This window comes from Microtus ochrogaster, chromosome 22, assembly GCF_000317375.1.
Source record: "Microtus ochrogaster isolate Prairie Vole_2 chromosome 22, MicOch1.0, whole genome shotgun sequence".
In the NCBI taxonomy this organism is placed as follows: domain Eukaryota; kingdom Metazoa; phylum Chordata; class Mammalia; order Rodentia; family Cricetidae; genus Microtus; species Microtus ochrogaster.
In genome coordinates, this window is record NC_022023.1 from 26,151,601 (window position 1) to 26,167,951 (window position 16,351).

The 16,351-nt window shown below is 50.5% G+C and overlaps 1 protein-coding gene across 1 annotated transcript in view; it reads right to left on the bottom strand.

Annotated features, from left to right (window-relative positions):
- The window catches only part of Adamts17 (ADAM metallopeptidase with thrombospondin type 1 motif 17), a 302,714-nt gene extending 293,529 nt beyond the window's left edge, over positions 1-9,185 (bottom strand). Inside the window, exons 1-2 of the mRNA XM_005357779.2 lie at positions 9,084-9,185; positions 8,363-8,733 (exon numbers count right to left, since the gene is read on the bottom strand). Coding sequence (XP_005357836.1) covers positions 8,363-8,733; positions 9,084-9,159 — 447 coding nt within the window. The 5' untranslated portion in view covers positions 9,160-9,185. The remainder of the gene's footprint in view (positions 1-8,362; positions 8,734-9,083) is intronic.
- Between the last annotated feature and the right edge of the window lie 7,166 nt (positions 9,186-16,351).

A 16,351-nucleotide genomic window follows, 5' to 3' on the forward strand; every position in this document is an offset into this window, starting at 1 on the left:
CAAAAACTTGAGTTTTCTGACTCAAATAGAAATAGTATGGAGAGTGTGAAGTAAAGAGGGGCTGTGCTGGGCAGCGCGAAAAGAGGCTCAAGCACTCCTCCCGTAACAAATGGCCCTCAACTCCAATGACAGGCTGGGTTCTTCCGGACGCTCTCTCTCTCTCTCTCTCTCTCTCTCTCTCTCTCTCTCTCTTTCCCCCTCTCCGCCCCCCCCCCAGGCAAAAACTTGAGTTTTCTGACTCAAATAGAAATAGTATGGAGAGTGTGAAGTAAAGAGGGGCTGTGCTGGGCAGCGCGAAAAGAGGCTCAAGCACAGAACACTCTTCCCGTAACAAATGGCCCTCAACTCCAATGACAGGCTGGGTTCTTCCGGACGCACTCTGATTGCGGGAGGCCAAAGCTAGCTCCAGTCCCCAGTGCTTTCAAAGCCAGTTGTCCGTCCCATGCAGTGTGTGGAAATCAGGCAGCAGCTAGATCACAAGGTTTTTCGAGCCAGAGATGTCACTCTGGTGGGAAAGCCTTCACACACATACTCAGTTTTTAGTTTGGGGAAAGGCTTTTCTTGGGGCATCTTTTCTTGGGGGGAGGGGTCCCAATGCGGCTTTCCTTCCACTGCAATTAGAGGGCAGTGGCTGGATGAGCAAAGGGGAGATCAGCTGTTTCGTACCTGGTAGCTCCTGGTCCCCGAGGGACCTGACAGTCAAGCAGAGGCATGACTAGGACAAGTAGATAAGAGAAACAGCTCCGTGAAGTTTCCAGCCTGTGGGCTAGTCATAGAACGGCTTCACTGCTTCCCCCTCTCTGGGCCTTAGTCTCATCATCTGGGGGCTCCTTGTGTGTCTCTAACACTTGCCTGATCAGCATAGGCCCAGGAATAAGCTGCTCTGTTGTCCCATAAATGTAGACAATTTGTGTCGAAAGAGTCGATATGCTACTTATGTCCCCAACCCACAATCTTACCCATGAGCACGCACAAGCCCTCCTTAGCCTTCCGTGTCCTCCACTCTTTTCCCTAAGCCCCCTTCCTAGCAGTCCAATGTCTGCCCTCATGTTATCAGACATTTTACCCAACCTAACAGTCAGTTCCACGGAGGCAAGATTACAACTATTCTTCCTGATTTTTCTCAAGTCTGCCACATCCCAGTTCATAGATAATTTGAATGGACTGCCCCAGATGTCACTAGATAGCCCACAGCGCCCTTGACTAGGGATTGTCATCCCCGGCTACACGATGCATAGTGTCACCTAAAGAGCCCTGACATCCAGACCCCGCTCCAGAAGGGACAGATAGAACACAAGCACAGATACTCATTTTGAATCTCATCGGGAAACCCAGTGGATAGTCACAGACAGGAACCACCATGGTAACTTTCAATAGCACGTGGAGGTCCAGACTACCTGGTGCCTTGACTTTGATGTCCAGCAGCACCTGGATTTACAACCTGGGCCATCCATGACAAGTGGGCTGTAACACTGCACTGTGACCCCAAGATCTATGTAAGGATTCCTCTGGCCTATTCCAAGTCTCCAGCCGTCATGGTGGGCAGACCGACACAGTGAAATGCTCCCCGAGGTCTCTGTGTTCCGGGGATCACAATGCTCCAATGCAGGAGGCCGCCAACAGCCCCTGCAGGGAGAGCCAGGGGAGAGGAAACGCCAACAAGAGACATACTAGCACGTGACTTCTCTTTAAACAACATCCCCCAGTGAAATGCTCTTAATAAAGAAATCTTACATTTGGCTAGACTGGGAATCCCACATAAAAGAATTATGGGTCAATAAAATGCAGCAGGTAGAACCTGCTCTGGAAGGTTAACTTTCAACACTCTTTTTGTGCTGGGTCCTCGCTTTGGGCCACTTCTGCCCTCCCGAGAGAGGGCATTATTTACCTTAGAACCTCCCCCAAACAGGACTAGCTTTCCTGCCTTGGAAAATCTGTGAGAGGCTTTTCTCGCTTCCTAACAGGATGAGGGCCGCAGCTCAGCATGACCAGGAGGTACAATTACAATAAAGAGAGTCAGGGAGCAGGCGCCCGGGGTGGTGTGTGAACCCAGCTGACAGTTGACAGCATCCTCCTCCTAAGGTCATGCTGGAATGTCAGTGCCCAGGAAGCCCCCAGCCCTTCTTTAGAAAGCTGCAACTCCTGGGCTGATCAGAGTGGGCCTGGGTCTCCTCTGCACTGAGCTGAGTTGCACAGGAAGTCAATGGACGGCAAGTGTGCTTCCTGTATGGGCAAGGCAGTGTCTACCGAGCAGCTCTCCTGGGGCGTCAAGCCTGCCTCTGCACTGGCCTCTGATGCTCTAGTGAGCTTAGACTCTGGCAGACCCAGACCTCTTCTGCACCCCAACCAACACATTGCACATGAGGAAGTTTTTCAACCCCTTCCTGCACATACAAACATGAGGGCCTTCTCAATCCCCTCCTTGTATACATAGACATGGGGGCCTTCCCAACCCTCTCCCTGTTCACACAGACATGGGGGCCTTCCCAACCTCTTTTCCACATACATAGACATGGGGGCCTTCTTAACCCCCCCTTGGATACACAGACATGGGGCCTTCTCAACCTCCTCCCTGCACACACAGACATGGGAACCTTCCCAACCTCCTTCCTGCACACACAGACACAAGGGCCTTTCTAACCTGTCCCCTCCATCTTGCTGCCACATCTACAAAGGGTTAACTCCTGATGCAGGCACCTGCTTCTTCTCAACATTAGTTCTTCAGAATGTGAGCCCCTTGCTGCTCTCTCCATTTCTGCTCACTGCAGTCAGACAGCTGCAAAGGAGTGCCAGCTGCCAGTTGTGGGAAGTCTCCTTTGTGTGGCTGTCATCCTTCCCATGGCCATCTTCCCCATAAAAGGCCTGGAGGTGTCATCCCAAGGGCCCCCCCCGGTGCTCCCCACCGTGCTTTCACCAGGACTCCCCAGACAGCTGTTAGAAAGTCTTTTGTTACCTCGACCTCTGAGTGTAAACTTGGGCCAATAGCGGCAGCAGCAACAGCACCCACAAATGGCCTGTGGGTAGGGTTCAGCAATCAATTTAAGCATCCCTGCAAGCGTCTCTACTCAGCTCAGGGACGTTTCACAAGCCACAGATTGGCATCGGGTGTGCCATCATGTCGTACCACACATGTGCTTTAAGTTCATCTCCCATCATCCCCTAAATAATCAACCCCACGCACGAATAACCACAACCAACTCACAGGTCCCTCATCTTGGAAGGATGTACCTTGGTAGCTTGGCCATCACTCTTCTAGAATTCTGTCTAGAATATGACATCCATTCCCTTCAGCTCCAACCCTCTTCTGACTGAGGCTCCACCCTGCCCGGTCCCAGTATTCATCTTCCAGAATCTGCTCTTGCTTCCCTGGCTCAGCTTCCCCAAAGGCTGGAGTATGTCTTCCTTCCACGTACACGGGGCCATTTTCTCAGGCAGGGCTAGGTTGCATTTGTCCCTGAGGCTTGATAGGGGCATACCCAAGCATTCTGCACATGGCAGGTGTGGAATGGTGATCTATCCAGCTCTGCTGACTGGTTGAGTTATAACTGGAAATGACCTGTAGAGCTACAGGGGAAACCTGGTTTAAGCCTTAATAAGCCAGGCTCTCACTGAAAGATTTCATGGATTCTATCTTTTCTTTTTTCACAGATTCTGTCTTGTTCTATTCCATCAACAGCAGGCCAGTGCCGTTGATGGTTTGGATGGTTCCAGGTGAGGAGAGCTTCAAAGAGTTTAGGACTTGCTCAAGGTCTCAGTCTCAGTGGACCAGGCAGTTTCTTTACCTCAATGACAAAAACAGGACCACGCATTTGCGTACCTGAGCAGAAAAGTGTACCTCTGCCCCCTGAGAAAGGCCAACCAGTGACTGTAATTGTCACAGATCCAGATCCAAAGGTTGCAGGAACATTTCCTGTCACACACAGCCAAGGTCAGGCCACTGCTGCCATTCAGCACTCGGGGAACGTGCTTCAGGAATGCAGTCAGGCTAGGAGATATTGCTTAGTGAGGATGGCTTAGGAGGGAGATAATCTTGCAAGCATGAAGACCTGAATTTGATCCTCAGAAGGTGCTAAAGGGGAGGGCATGTAATCCCAGCATGCATGCATGCACACGTGCACACACACACACACACACACACACACACACACACACACCACCTCGAAGTTTTCTTCCTATAAAATAATGCCACTTGGTAGAATTTCAAAGAGAAATCTGAGCTCCCTAGGTGACGTTCAGAAAGGAGCCAGAGCCTGGCGTCCTAACAGGTTCTGGGAAGCTCTAAAAGCTGTGTGGGGGTGAAGCTCCTGAGAGGGACAACAGAAGTACAAATAGCTTGGAGGGCAGAGAAGAGAGGACAAAGCAGAAGTCACTCTGAGACTGTGTGAATGTCCTCCCAAGAGGAGGCCAGAGGCCTTGGAACTTTCTATTCAGACTCTTTAATTCTTCCACCTTCAGTTCCAAACTCCGCAGCAGTCTTCGGTCCTTCTTCCTGTATCCCTGCCTCTTGCATCCACACAGTTAGGTCTATGAAGATCTAAGAATGTGCTTTGTACTTCTCCGCGTATTTATGCTCTACATGACCTGCGGTATCTGTCCGTGTCAATATCACAACTTATAATGCAGCTTGGCCTATTGGATCCCTTTCGAGAAGTCACACACTCGAAAAGCTTTGCCCAAACTAAGTCCTCCGTGGCTGTACTTGACAAAGAGACTTTGAGTTAGAAAACTGGGCAATTTAGCAATGGACCAACCACAGACAGCTGGATAATGCTATCTTGTAAAGGGCGAGGCCAGCATCCCAAGTTTGTCTCCTGATTCCAAGGCCCCGTGACTGCCAGCTGCCCTCCTTAGAAAAGCATGCACCACAGGCCAGCCTCTTGTAACCTCAGCTGCTGCTGGAGCACTCCCTGGCTGGGGAGCCTCAGTCCCCATAGGCTCCCATCTGCACACACTTCTCCTGGAGACTAAAGCGCACACTCTCTACAGGCTGCAGGAGAAGCCTCCGAGAAAGGGCTGTTTGTAAAAGACCACACACACACACACACACACACACACACACACACACACACACCAATGTGTGTGTCACAAAAATGGCTCTAGGTTTGCCAGTCAGAGCAAAGGTGGTCACTGAGATAACTCAATGTCTAGCCTGCACGGCAGAGACGCCAGGCTGTACAGTATAAGAAGTGGTTTGCCGGGGGGCACTCTACTCTTTTTGGTCCTTCTACGGTGGCTTGGGGAATGGACCTGGCCACTTAGTGTTCTGCAGTCAGAATGCTTTGGTGTCCTTTCTGGCCCCGCAGTTCCCCTACAGTATACCCTTGCGGACCTCAGCCAAGACTGTGCGGTCAGATTCTGACTGTGGAGCTTTGAGAGGAAATGCAGCCGCTGCTCAGTCCCTCGACTCAGTGGCAGCCTTCAGACCTCCCCTGAGACCTCTGCCTTCCTCGCCCACTCATTTTAGACAAGCCACCAAGAGCCTTTGCTGAGATGGGCATTCTTTCTCTTCCTGAAGTGCCCCTCTCCCCACCCTCATTGTCCTGCCTACTCATGAAGTGCAGTTTAGAATTCTGCTTGCCCCCCACCACATCACCTGGTGCTAATCACGGGAGGCTTGGGTAAATTCATTAGGGAGAGATAGATACCTTCTCCACCAGCCAAAAGCTCATTGCTTTCCAATTCCATGGTTACAGGAATCCTTCCAAAACGACGCTACATCTAAAGACTCCCTGAAATGTAAATAAAATGAGGCAGCAGAAATAGAAAACAATTAATCCTTGGGCCAGGGGTCTTTGAAGATCCAAAAAGTGCAGCTGCCATAGCTCTTCCTGATAAGACAAAGAAAGGGAAACACCACAGGCCCACGCCTCTGTCTGCTGCCAAGGGGTGGGGCGGAGAGGGGCGGGGGAGGGGGCGACTATACACTGTGCCCCACAGGCAGTTTAGCCGGGCTCCATCCGGGTGACCTAGCGCCTTTTAAACAGACCCCCAACATCTCTGAGCATGAGCCACATAAACGCCATGGAGACAGACAGAGCTCACACTACCCCTGCTGCTGTGCAAACACAGCTGTTTGTAGACATTAGCTGTGGCAAAATGAATTAATGACCAAAATGCTACCCAGCATCCTCAGCCACTCTTAGATACCTCCCTTAGCTGCTGTCCCTCGAAAGGGGACGGTCCTGAGAAGACATGACTGAGACTAGCTGGAAATGTATTCACTTTCTGCTCCTTGCTGGGAAAAGTCGGCAACCCCTACTCAACAGGATTCTTTCAATACAAGAAGGCTTTTGAAGTAGCCCATTTACCCACAACTACCAAGAGCTACCATTGGACGACGATCCTGCCCATGTCTTGCAGCTAAGACTATCCCGGCAAACACACACCGTAACTGCACACTTAAGAAAGCTTCTACCATGCTCTAAGAACCGACACAACTTTTATCATCCACCTAGGTGGACCACCAACCCAAAGATAGGGTGCAGGGCAATCTCAGGTAGCTTAAGGTCAAAGACTTTCTTCTTTTTGTGTTCCAGGACCACCTTGACCAGCTCCCAGCCGTGCCTCTTTCGTCTGTCTTTCAGCCTCTGCCTACGTGGAACTCGGGGAGAGTGTCCAATGTGCAGCTTGCACGAACACGATGGAGAAGGCAGACTAAACAACAGCAGCATCTCCTCAAACTGGAACTGAAAACTCTAAGGACTTAGAAGTCCACCCGCATCTGGCTAGGGATGAACTCCGTCTTGGCTGGGTTCCTTTCTCTAAGGCACAGCGCCCTCACATGGTGCCGAAGGGCAGCGCAGTCTTCCTGAAAAGCTGGCTCAGATGCCATCTGTGAGGAGGCTCTGCAATCATTCTGTGAGGACTCTCAATCAATGTTCTCCAGATTTCCAGCCTGGGCTCCTTCACAGATAGCTCCTCGCTGGAAACTTTACACCAAGAAGTATAAACTCTGACCTCTCCAGAAACTCAGGAAACCGCAGCAAATGGGATTCAGATGTTTCCATGTACAGTACAGGGATGTGACCTAGCCTTGAAACACTTTGGCAAAAACAGGAAAAATGATGTGGGCCTTTGAGTCCCTCCCAGAACATGATACAGCTCTGACCTGAGTCCTACAGCGATCTGAGCTTTTCCCACTCATACTTAGGCCTCTGTGCCCACAGCCCCACACTCTTTGACCCTGTTCCACGTTAACACCTACCAGGCCCCACCACAATCTGTGCCTTTGCCTTCTTTTTATCGAGGCTGCCAATTTCGCCCAGTTAAGCAAAAAAGTAAACCATACCCGAAAGTGGGAACTCAGAAAATTCCTGAAAATTAGGCGGCTCCCAGGAAATTACATCTACAGGTCCCCCAGCCCCAGCCCGGTGCTAAGAACGCAGAACCCTCAGAGAGATTAATTTTGGAGTCACAGATTTTCCAGCCTTGCTCCTGGCTGTGTAGGTGAAGGCTGGAGAATTGTAGGGGTGAGACAAGGTAAGCGAAGGGACAACCTCTTAGGCCCAAGGAGGGCTGCCAAAAAAAACAACAAACAAAACAAACCAATATCAGAAACCTCTATCTCAGAGGCACTGCGACAAACTACAGAGAAACAACATGTATATCTCTGAGTGATGCCAGGCTCTCCGGGGACAGCCCATCTGCCAGCCACATGCCTTCCTTGGGGGCACCATGGAGAAGCAGAGACGAATTTGGCTTGACACCAACGTAGCCAAGTGTTCAAGTGTACGCACAAACAGGGAAAAGCACCCCAAACCCCCTTTGCCTCGCAGTGTCCTTGCCACAGGTGTCGCAAACCCAGCAAGGCAAAGTCTTGGAAAAGAGGAAGCTTGAGAACAGGGCTTAAGCCTGGGCCAGGTGAGCACCTCACAGTTCTCACTGAGGGTAGATCCAGACAACCGCCTGCTATGGGATACGGAAATAAGGGCACGCTCTTGGTTTTACCTTCCAGCTAACAGAAGTAAAGTTAACCATGGCCTGGCTGGGGGGCCCTAAAAGACCGAAAGGGTAGAGAGGTGCATTACAGATGAAATAGACACCAAAGTGTTTTCCCATAACATGTGCATAACACCCACACATGTGCAGATGCTGGGCGAGCGGGACTCGACAGTTTCATACGTGTTCCCTTAGGAAAGCTACAGCTAATTTCTCAGTGCAACCCCACCTCGGCCAGTTTCATCACGTAACAGAAGCCGGGACAGGCCTCCCCTTGTGTCCCCTCTGCTCAGACGGCACAGTCTAGAAGGCCAAGTAAGGGAAACTGGGAGGAAGGTCTTCTCCCGCCCAGCCCTCCGCGGGACCACCCCCAGGCGACGCAACAGACTGGGCAGAGCAGACCCATAGGGGGCGCGGGCAGTACCAGGCCGCCGGAGGCGCCGCAGGCGCTGAGGGAGACGAGGGAGCCCGGGTGGCCCAGGACTCGTCCGGAGTAGTAGCACAGCTCGGCAGGGTGTCCGCTGCTCCCCGCGGCACCAGCCTCCTCCACCTCGAAGCCCGGGGACAGGAAGCGCAGGTCGCGGCGCAGCTGCAGGTACAGGTCTCGCCCAAAGGCCGGCAGGTGCAGCAGCAGGGCGCGCTCTCCTGGCCCGGCGCGAGGGCCACCTAGAGATGCTCGCTGTCGCCTCCACTGCCGGAGCCCCGCTACTCCCGGTAGCAGCTGCAGGTGCACGTCGTCGGGGCGCAGTCGCCTAGGGAGCACCACCTCCACGTCGGCCGCCGCGTCGCCGACAGCTGCTGGGAGAGAGGACATGCGTCAGCATCCGCCTGGCCACCAGACCTCCTGCCGGTGGCGGCTCTGGCGCTGGCTCTCAGGGCTCCATAGACATCGTGCAGCTGTGACCCCACACTCCTTTCCCTCCCCTAGCCGGGCCTCTGAGAGCCGGCGGCGAAGCCACCAGATCACCCCAGGGGACGGCGCGCCAACAGCTTGCTGAGGGGATATCGGAGCCCAGTTCCCCCCGCCGCGGCCTTTGCCCTCCTCCTCCGGTGATGCTGTCAGCAGTCCATCCTTGCACCGGGGCGCCAGGATGCTTCGGGAGGGCACGGGGAAGGTGGCCGGCCGCGAGAGCAAGCGACGCTACCTGTGCCCGGGTCCAGCCCCCACACCAGCAGCAGCAAGGACAGGACGAGAGGGGGCAGCAGGGCGCCGTCACACATGGTACTCGGGACCAGCAGCCCCCAAGACCGTAGTGGCAGAGCAAGGGCGCGCGAGGCGGCGACGCCAGCCGGAGTGAAGCCCTGCAGCCTTTGGAAAAAGTAATTAGCGCTGCGGACAAACCCAACATGGTAAATACCAAGCCCCACCTTCTCCTTGGAAAGTAGGAGGTGATTGGGCTTTTGCTTTCCTCTGCCCCGCCTTCCCTGTCCTTATTGGTTAGAGCCGGTCGAAACCAACGTGCGTAGTTAGGTTGTAAGCACTTTCTTACACGTGGTTTCTAGGCAGTAGGTGGGACGTGACACCAGGTGGCAGGCGCGAGCCGACTCCCGGCTGCAGAATCTTGGAGCGGCTGGGAGGACACCAGCCTAGTCTTCAGTTTGTCTTCTATTGGGAGATCACCTCTGAGGCGGCTATCCAGTTTCCAAGGAAGGAGGGAGAGAGGGACGGAGGGAAATCAAATTCTTTATGTATTTAAGTAACTCCAACTTCGGATTTGTTTGGTCTGGAAAGGCCCAGAAGAGTTTCTGGCACACCTGCCTTCGTACCTGATGGCTGTATTTCCACACACCCTGCACACTTACTTCGGTCTTTATGTTCACAGAAGCCAGAAAGGTGAGCGCATGATTATACTCCCTTGAAGACTGGGAAACTGAGGAAAACAGAAGTTCAGTGTTTAAATTCCCCAGCAAGTTTCTGGCTTGGCAAGAGCCATGGCTTGGATTTGTGACCCTGACTTCAGATCAAGTGTAACTCTGCTATCAGCAAGAGCCCACCGAGGGTGGTAGGAAGGTATGTTAGCCGAGATTTGCATATCAGGACACTGGGGAACTAAGTGGCAAAGCCTCATCTTGAGCCCCATCTTTCAGGAACAGAACAAGTGTGTATTTCCGGGATAATTCCCTTAGCTGCTCCTACGGGTAAATCCACTGACTTCCTTAAGACTGTCTTACAGGTAACTCACAGACTAACCCTAAGGGTCTCCACTGCAGTCACAGTTGCCCCTCCCTATCTTACCCCCTTTTTGCTTGTTTTGTTTTCTCAGATCAAAAATGTGACAGACCCCTATGGACGGCTTTGTTTGGGTTGTCAGCATCTAGGCCTCAGCACAGGGCTCATCTACATTACCAGAAAGCATCCAGAGGTGAGCAGAACACTGTGGTCTTCCCCGAGTGTGGTGCTCTGGTAGGTCGCCTTAGCCCCCACAAAGGCTTGTCCCAGAAAGTGGTGCAGATCTTATGGGTGTCCCAGCGGCTACCACTTACTGCTTGGCACCTGTAGTTGGTTCCAGCATGGGCCTGGTTCTGTTGGTGGCTATGATAGGGCTTTGCCTCACTCTGAGTTTTGAGAACTTGGGTACCAGAGCCACGGCTTCAATCATTACAGGGAAAATAGGAAGAAAAAGAGAAGCTTATCCTATTAGTACTCGAACACACAGCAGCTAGCTGTAGTGATAGTCCAGGGACATGCTTTTCTCCACAGAGATCTTTTGTTTCTCCTCTGAGGATCAAGGAGCTAAGCTAGGTTGCCTCCCTTTGGGGTGTAGACTTCTAATAACTTGGACAATCCTTGGAAATAGAAACAAGGGCCTTAGAGATGCCTTGTGTATCGTAGGCACTTGGTTACATCTACTGAATACATGAGTAAAAGAAAAAATGATTGACCAAATCGGATGTTTCAAAGACTCCTCCTGTAAGCCCCCAGACCTTAGCATAACTGTCACCATGGTGGAAGAACTATTCAGGCTGTAAAACTCAGCACGTAGACAGCACCACCTGCCAAAACTAAAACAAAGGCCTAGCCCATCTAACTCCATAGTTCTGGGAAAGTCTCTAAATGTGCTACCCTTGCTTTTTGGCTTCTGTAATTCTGCTTCTGACTGTTCTTGTTAACTGAGTCTGTCAATCCATATCCTGAACTTAAGAACTCACCCCGAGAAAGGCTCAGGGCTGTGCTAGGATCCTGTACACCCAGTATAGTTGCCGTCTGGCTAATAAAAACTTCCTATTGGCTTAAACCTGTGTCCAGGCAATCTTCTGAGGTGAATACCCCACCACACTCCAGCTGTCAAATGTGCTAAGCAAGCACCAAACCCATGCCCCTCTTGGTTCATTGTTTGTCATTTTTTCTTGTCCAGATCGGTTTCAATTCAGATCGCTGTCACTAGACTTTATTGGTCAAGTAAGCTTTGTTGCCACTGTCAGAGCTCCACTGAGCTCAAGCACAGAGCAGCTGTGGATTTCACGGTATCTGTTGCACGTTCTAAAACCAACCGCTACAATGGACAGTAGTATGGTATAGTATTGGGGAAATGGATCCATTCAAGTTGGGAGAGTATGCACTGCAGTTTCTTTGGAAGAGGCAGTGTCTCAAAAATTAAATATATAGCCCAGGCAGCTGAAAGACAACCACAGGCCCACCTGATCGAAAACATCCACGGGCCTGCCCAGAGCCACAAGGCACCAGGCAAGTCAACGCTATTATGATAAGCAAATGCCTAGTGGAGAAATGGGAAAGAGAAGCAGAACGGTTCGTGTGCTGTGGAAAGAGGCAGATCTGAAGTAGCGAAGGCAGTGAGGAACAGATTGATGAGCATGGCCTCCTTCTACTCCCCGGGGCCATGGTGACATCCAGGCCTGGGCTGCTACTGAGGGCCATATCTGTGGTCCTACTCCAGTCAGGCTCGGTGTTGACATCCATGGCCAATATTCCCACCAAAGGCCACATAGATGCCTGGGGTCTGGGTCTGGGCCACCACCTGAGAGGCCATGCTAGTGACCAAGGGCCGTGCTGTCACCAATGCTATGCCAAACTGATTGGCCTGCCCTGCGCTGCCACCTGGGGCCATGATCATGTCCTTGCCTGAGCTGCTGCTAAAAGCCATGTCTAGGTCTGTGGCTTCACAGCAGCCAAGGTCTGTGTTGATGTCCACGACTTCATGACTACTGAAGATGGAGCAGATGCCTGGAGCCTGGACACCCACCTGAGTCCATGCTGATGTCCAAGAGCCACGCTGTTGCTGGGGCCATGCAGATTCTAGTGACCTGCACTGCCACCTGGAGCCATGGTGACATCTGGGCCTACGCTGCTGCCAAGGGCCATGTCTGAGTCCATGGTCCTGCTGCAGCTGGGGTCTGTGCTGATCTCTGTTGCCCAAGATACTACAGGGGACCATAGGACCCATGCATACTGAAATCCCAGTGCTATGCTGTGTTGACACTGCCCTATGCTGGCCCTGGGAGAGCTGATCCTGCCCCTTGCTGGCCACCGCAGCAGAAGAGCTGGTCCAGCCCCTCATGGAAGAGATGGCCACACACTCAGGAGAGATGGCTCAACCCCTCACCACAAGGCATGGGAGAGCCAACCTGATGGTGTGGGTGTTGAAGAGATGGCTCTGCCCCTCCCTTGAGAGGAGTGGCCCCAGCAGACCAGACTGACTAAATCAGTTACCACCCAGACCCACCACATCCAGAACTTTGAGTTGGCCCACCTCAACATCTACCCCATCCATGACCTGCCAGGGTGTATGAAGGAACTGGCCCTGCAGAACCATGGCCATGGCAGAATACATGATGGTGTACCAGAAATACATGATGGTGTACCAGAAACCAGAGGCCTTGAACCTGACCAACAACTCAATACAATGAACAAGCAAATGCACGTGCATTGCTAGACCGCAGCTCACAATGCCACGAAGATGAATGAAGAGGTATTGGGAGGTGGGAAAGATGGAAGAGCAAAATGGTTTCTTTGCTTATTTTGTTTGGTTTTTCAATAACAGTTTTTTTTTAAATTTTCTTTGGGGGGATGTTATAGGGGTGATAGGTAGGTATAGAGGGACTGGGAAATGAGCAGGGTTGGGTTGCATGTTGTGAAATTCCCTAAGAATCCATAAACAATTATATTAAAAAAATAAATATGAAGTTATCGTATGGTTCGGTGTATAGATAGCCAGAGGCTGGAGAAAGGGAGGTTTTACTTAATAGGCTAAGAGTATCTTCATAGGATGATGATAAAGTCTGGGAATAATAATGGTGTTGGTTGTGCAACACAGCTAACACATTTGATGCTACTGAATGGTACACTTAAGATGCTAAAATGGTGACTTCTTTGTTACAAAGATTTTGTCACAATAAAACACACAACGAAATACAACCCAGTTCTTTAAAAAGAACTTCAAGCAAGACTCAAATAGACATCTTACCAAAAAAAAAAAAAGACAAACACATGAAAAATAAGATTTATAAAGTTGTTCAAAGTTGTTTATTTTGGGTCATGTGCAAATTCAAGATCACAATGAAATGACTATATACCTATTTTTAAAAAGGTTAAAAACAAACACTATAGTAACCAAGTAGGTAGGGAATCGGTGGACTCCGAATTTACATGCACGACTGGTAAGACTATGAAATAGTACAACGACTTTAGAAACATTAAGTCATGCATACACCTTCACAATTACTTCACCGCTCCAGAAGAACTCATATAGCCACACAAAGAATTGTGGGTGAATGACGGCATGCCAATTTTATTGTCATAATCCCAAACTGGAAACATCCCAAGTATCTCTCAACGAGGTAAACGGATGAACAAAGCATAGAAAGACCATACCCAATGGGTCACTATGGTTTGTGACAAAGAGAAATGAATGGTTGATAGCCGCCACAATATAACTGAATTTCAAAACGATTAAGTAGAGAAAGCTACACTAAATTATATATGTTGTGTATAATTTTGTTTCCATAGAATTCTAAAAAATACAAACTAATATGGTAGTGATGGTACATAGAGAAAGAATCCTGACGGAACAGAAGAAAATTTAGGCGTGGTAAGTATGCTCATTGAAAATCATGACGATAGTTAGGGGTGCTTACATACCCTGAAATATGTACAGTTTTATATCCCAGTAAACCAAATTTAAAGCCAATGTTGAGCTTAAAAATGCAAATGATGGGATACAAATCTGACCCAATGTTTTTATGTAATTAAAGTTCAAAGCAATAGTTAAAGATGGCAGGTAGGTGAAGCTGTAGGTGTCAGATGCGTAGCAGATAGGGGTCCTCTCTTATACAGTGAAAGATGGGGGCCGTTAAGAACAAAAGAAAGTCTTGGTATGGCTCTGTGGCTATAACTGGCAGAGGAGCATGAAACCAGATCTGTCCAGCTAAAATCCTGGGGGACAGGGTGCCAGAGGCAAGGCCAAGGGAGGGGGTATGGAAGGAGGAGGGGCACAAGGAGAGAAGACAAATGGATTTTGAAGTCTGTGCTGGCAGTTGCCCTCCCGAGGGCTTGGCTATGAGCCAGACAAGTCTGGGGCTATCTAAGGGTGAGGTTCCATGGTTATCAAATTTCCCTTCCTTGGAGGCTCTAAAAGGAAGCTTGCCACAAACAAAAGGGAGGACGCCTGTCACTGTCTCTCTTTTCCCTTTGGGCCTGACTCCAGGGTCCCCTTCACCTTTGTGTTTCTCCCAAGGACCCTCTCAGACCTGCTGCAAAGACCAGAAACCTGGGTGAGAACTGGAACAAGCCTCAGGTGCTTTTTGGGTCTTTTGCTAGACCACAGATGGGTCCTACAGGCAAGACTGGAAACTAGGCTCCCTCCTTGGAGCCACTTCCTTTGTGACCTGAATCAGGTGTGCAGTTTTCCGAGCATGCAGTGTCCTAGGTGTGCAGAGTTCTTATCACTTTCCCTACAGCCTGAGCTGTTGGATAGGTGTCCCAAACACTGCCAGGACCCATTCACAGGGACCACCTGATCGCTGAGTCCCTTCTATAAACACCCACACAGTTCACAGCGCAGGCACACCCATCTGAACCACAAAGGTTTTCCTTTGTAGGGCTAATGGCTGAATTGTCAGGGTCTTCTAGTGGGGGAGGGGGCTGGACAGGACTTGAACTTGGCAGCTGCTGGTGCCCTTGCAGAGGCATCCCTAGGCCTAATCCCTTTACATATGGAAATAATAATAATTGGCGAAAAACAATTCCAAGGCAAGGGTCAAAGTGCAGTGTGTGGGCAACCAAGCACTTCCCAGAGGTTTTCACATGGACAAAGTCATGAGTACATTACAGCTGTGGACAGAAAAAAGCTACGACAACAAAGGACACAGAAGGGACTGGGAGAGCTAAGAGGTCTCCACTTACTCCCTGTCACCTCTCCAGTGCTCCCTGACTGAATTTTTCCCCTTGTTCACTCTCTCTCCAATCTGATCCTGTTTCTCCCCACCCCCTACACACCTCTTGATTCCAGGCTATTCATGCACGCAGGAGGTAGCTAGCAGCCCACTGCAGAACAGAATAGAGCCTCTCCCTCTGCAGGGGACTCCACGGCCAGACTTCTTCCCTGAGTTCCCCAAACCCAGTGGCCCCCATTGAGTCATTCTGGTTTAGGATGCCTAGTCTTTGACTTGGTTTATTGAATTGCTCTGGATGACTTTAGATCAACAATATGAGATGACCATCATAGCTCACTTCATAGAATCAGGGACCCACAAGCACTGCTGGCCAGCCATGGGCATACTCCCCTTGTCACCCCGAACTGTACAAGGAACCCACCTTTCCTGTCACGATGTCCCACATGCCAGAGCCCCAACTGTCCAGCTTCTTCCTGTTCAGTCATGCTATTACTACCGCCATGCTACTTGTGTGACGTTTCCTGATCTGTCAGGACAAAGGAGAGTTCTGCTGACTTATGAGAAGCTGCCCAGGCCCCAGATGGTGGGGATCAGAGCTTAGATTTTCCTGCTACAAACTCCTGGTTCCCTTGGGCTTGTCCACTTTAATCTTTAAAATGTGAAGTGTATTACATATACACAGGAACACAAAAAGAATATAGGCATTTTTAAAATAATAAGATGAAAAGGTAGAATGGACACGTGATAAAACATATTTAACAGGAAAAAAGAAACGAAGTGATGGGGTGGGGTGAGGGTTTAGTCTGGAAAGTGCTTGCCATGCAGGAAAGCAGATCCCAGTCCAGATCCTGGCACTCGTGTAAGAAGCTGGGCACAGCGGTGCGGCTGTGATTGCTGTACTGTGGAGGCAGAGGCAGGAGCATTCCCGGGCTTGCTGGCCAGCTAGTCCAGCTAATCAGTGAGCTCAAGTCTCAGGGATAGATCCTGGTTTCAAAAATAAAGTGAGGAACAAGTGACAAAGAAGCTATCCAATGCCTCCACATACATGTGGGTATACACAAAC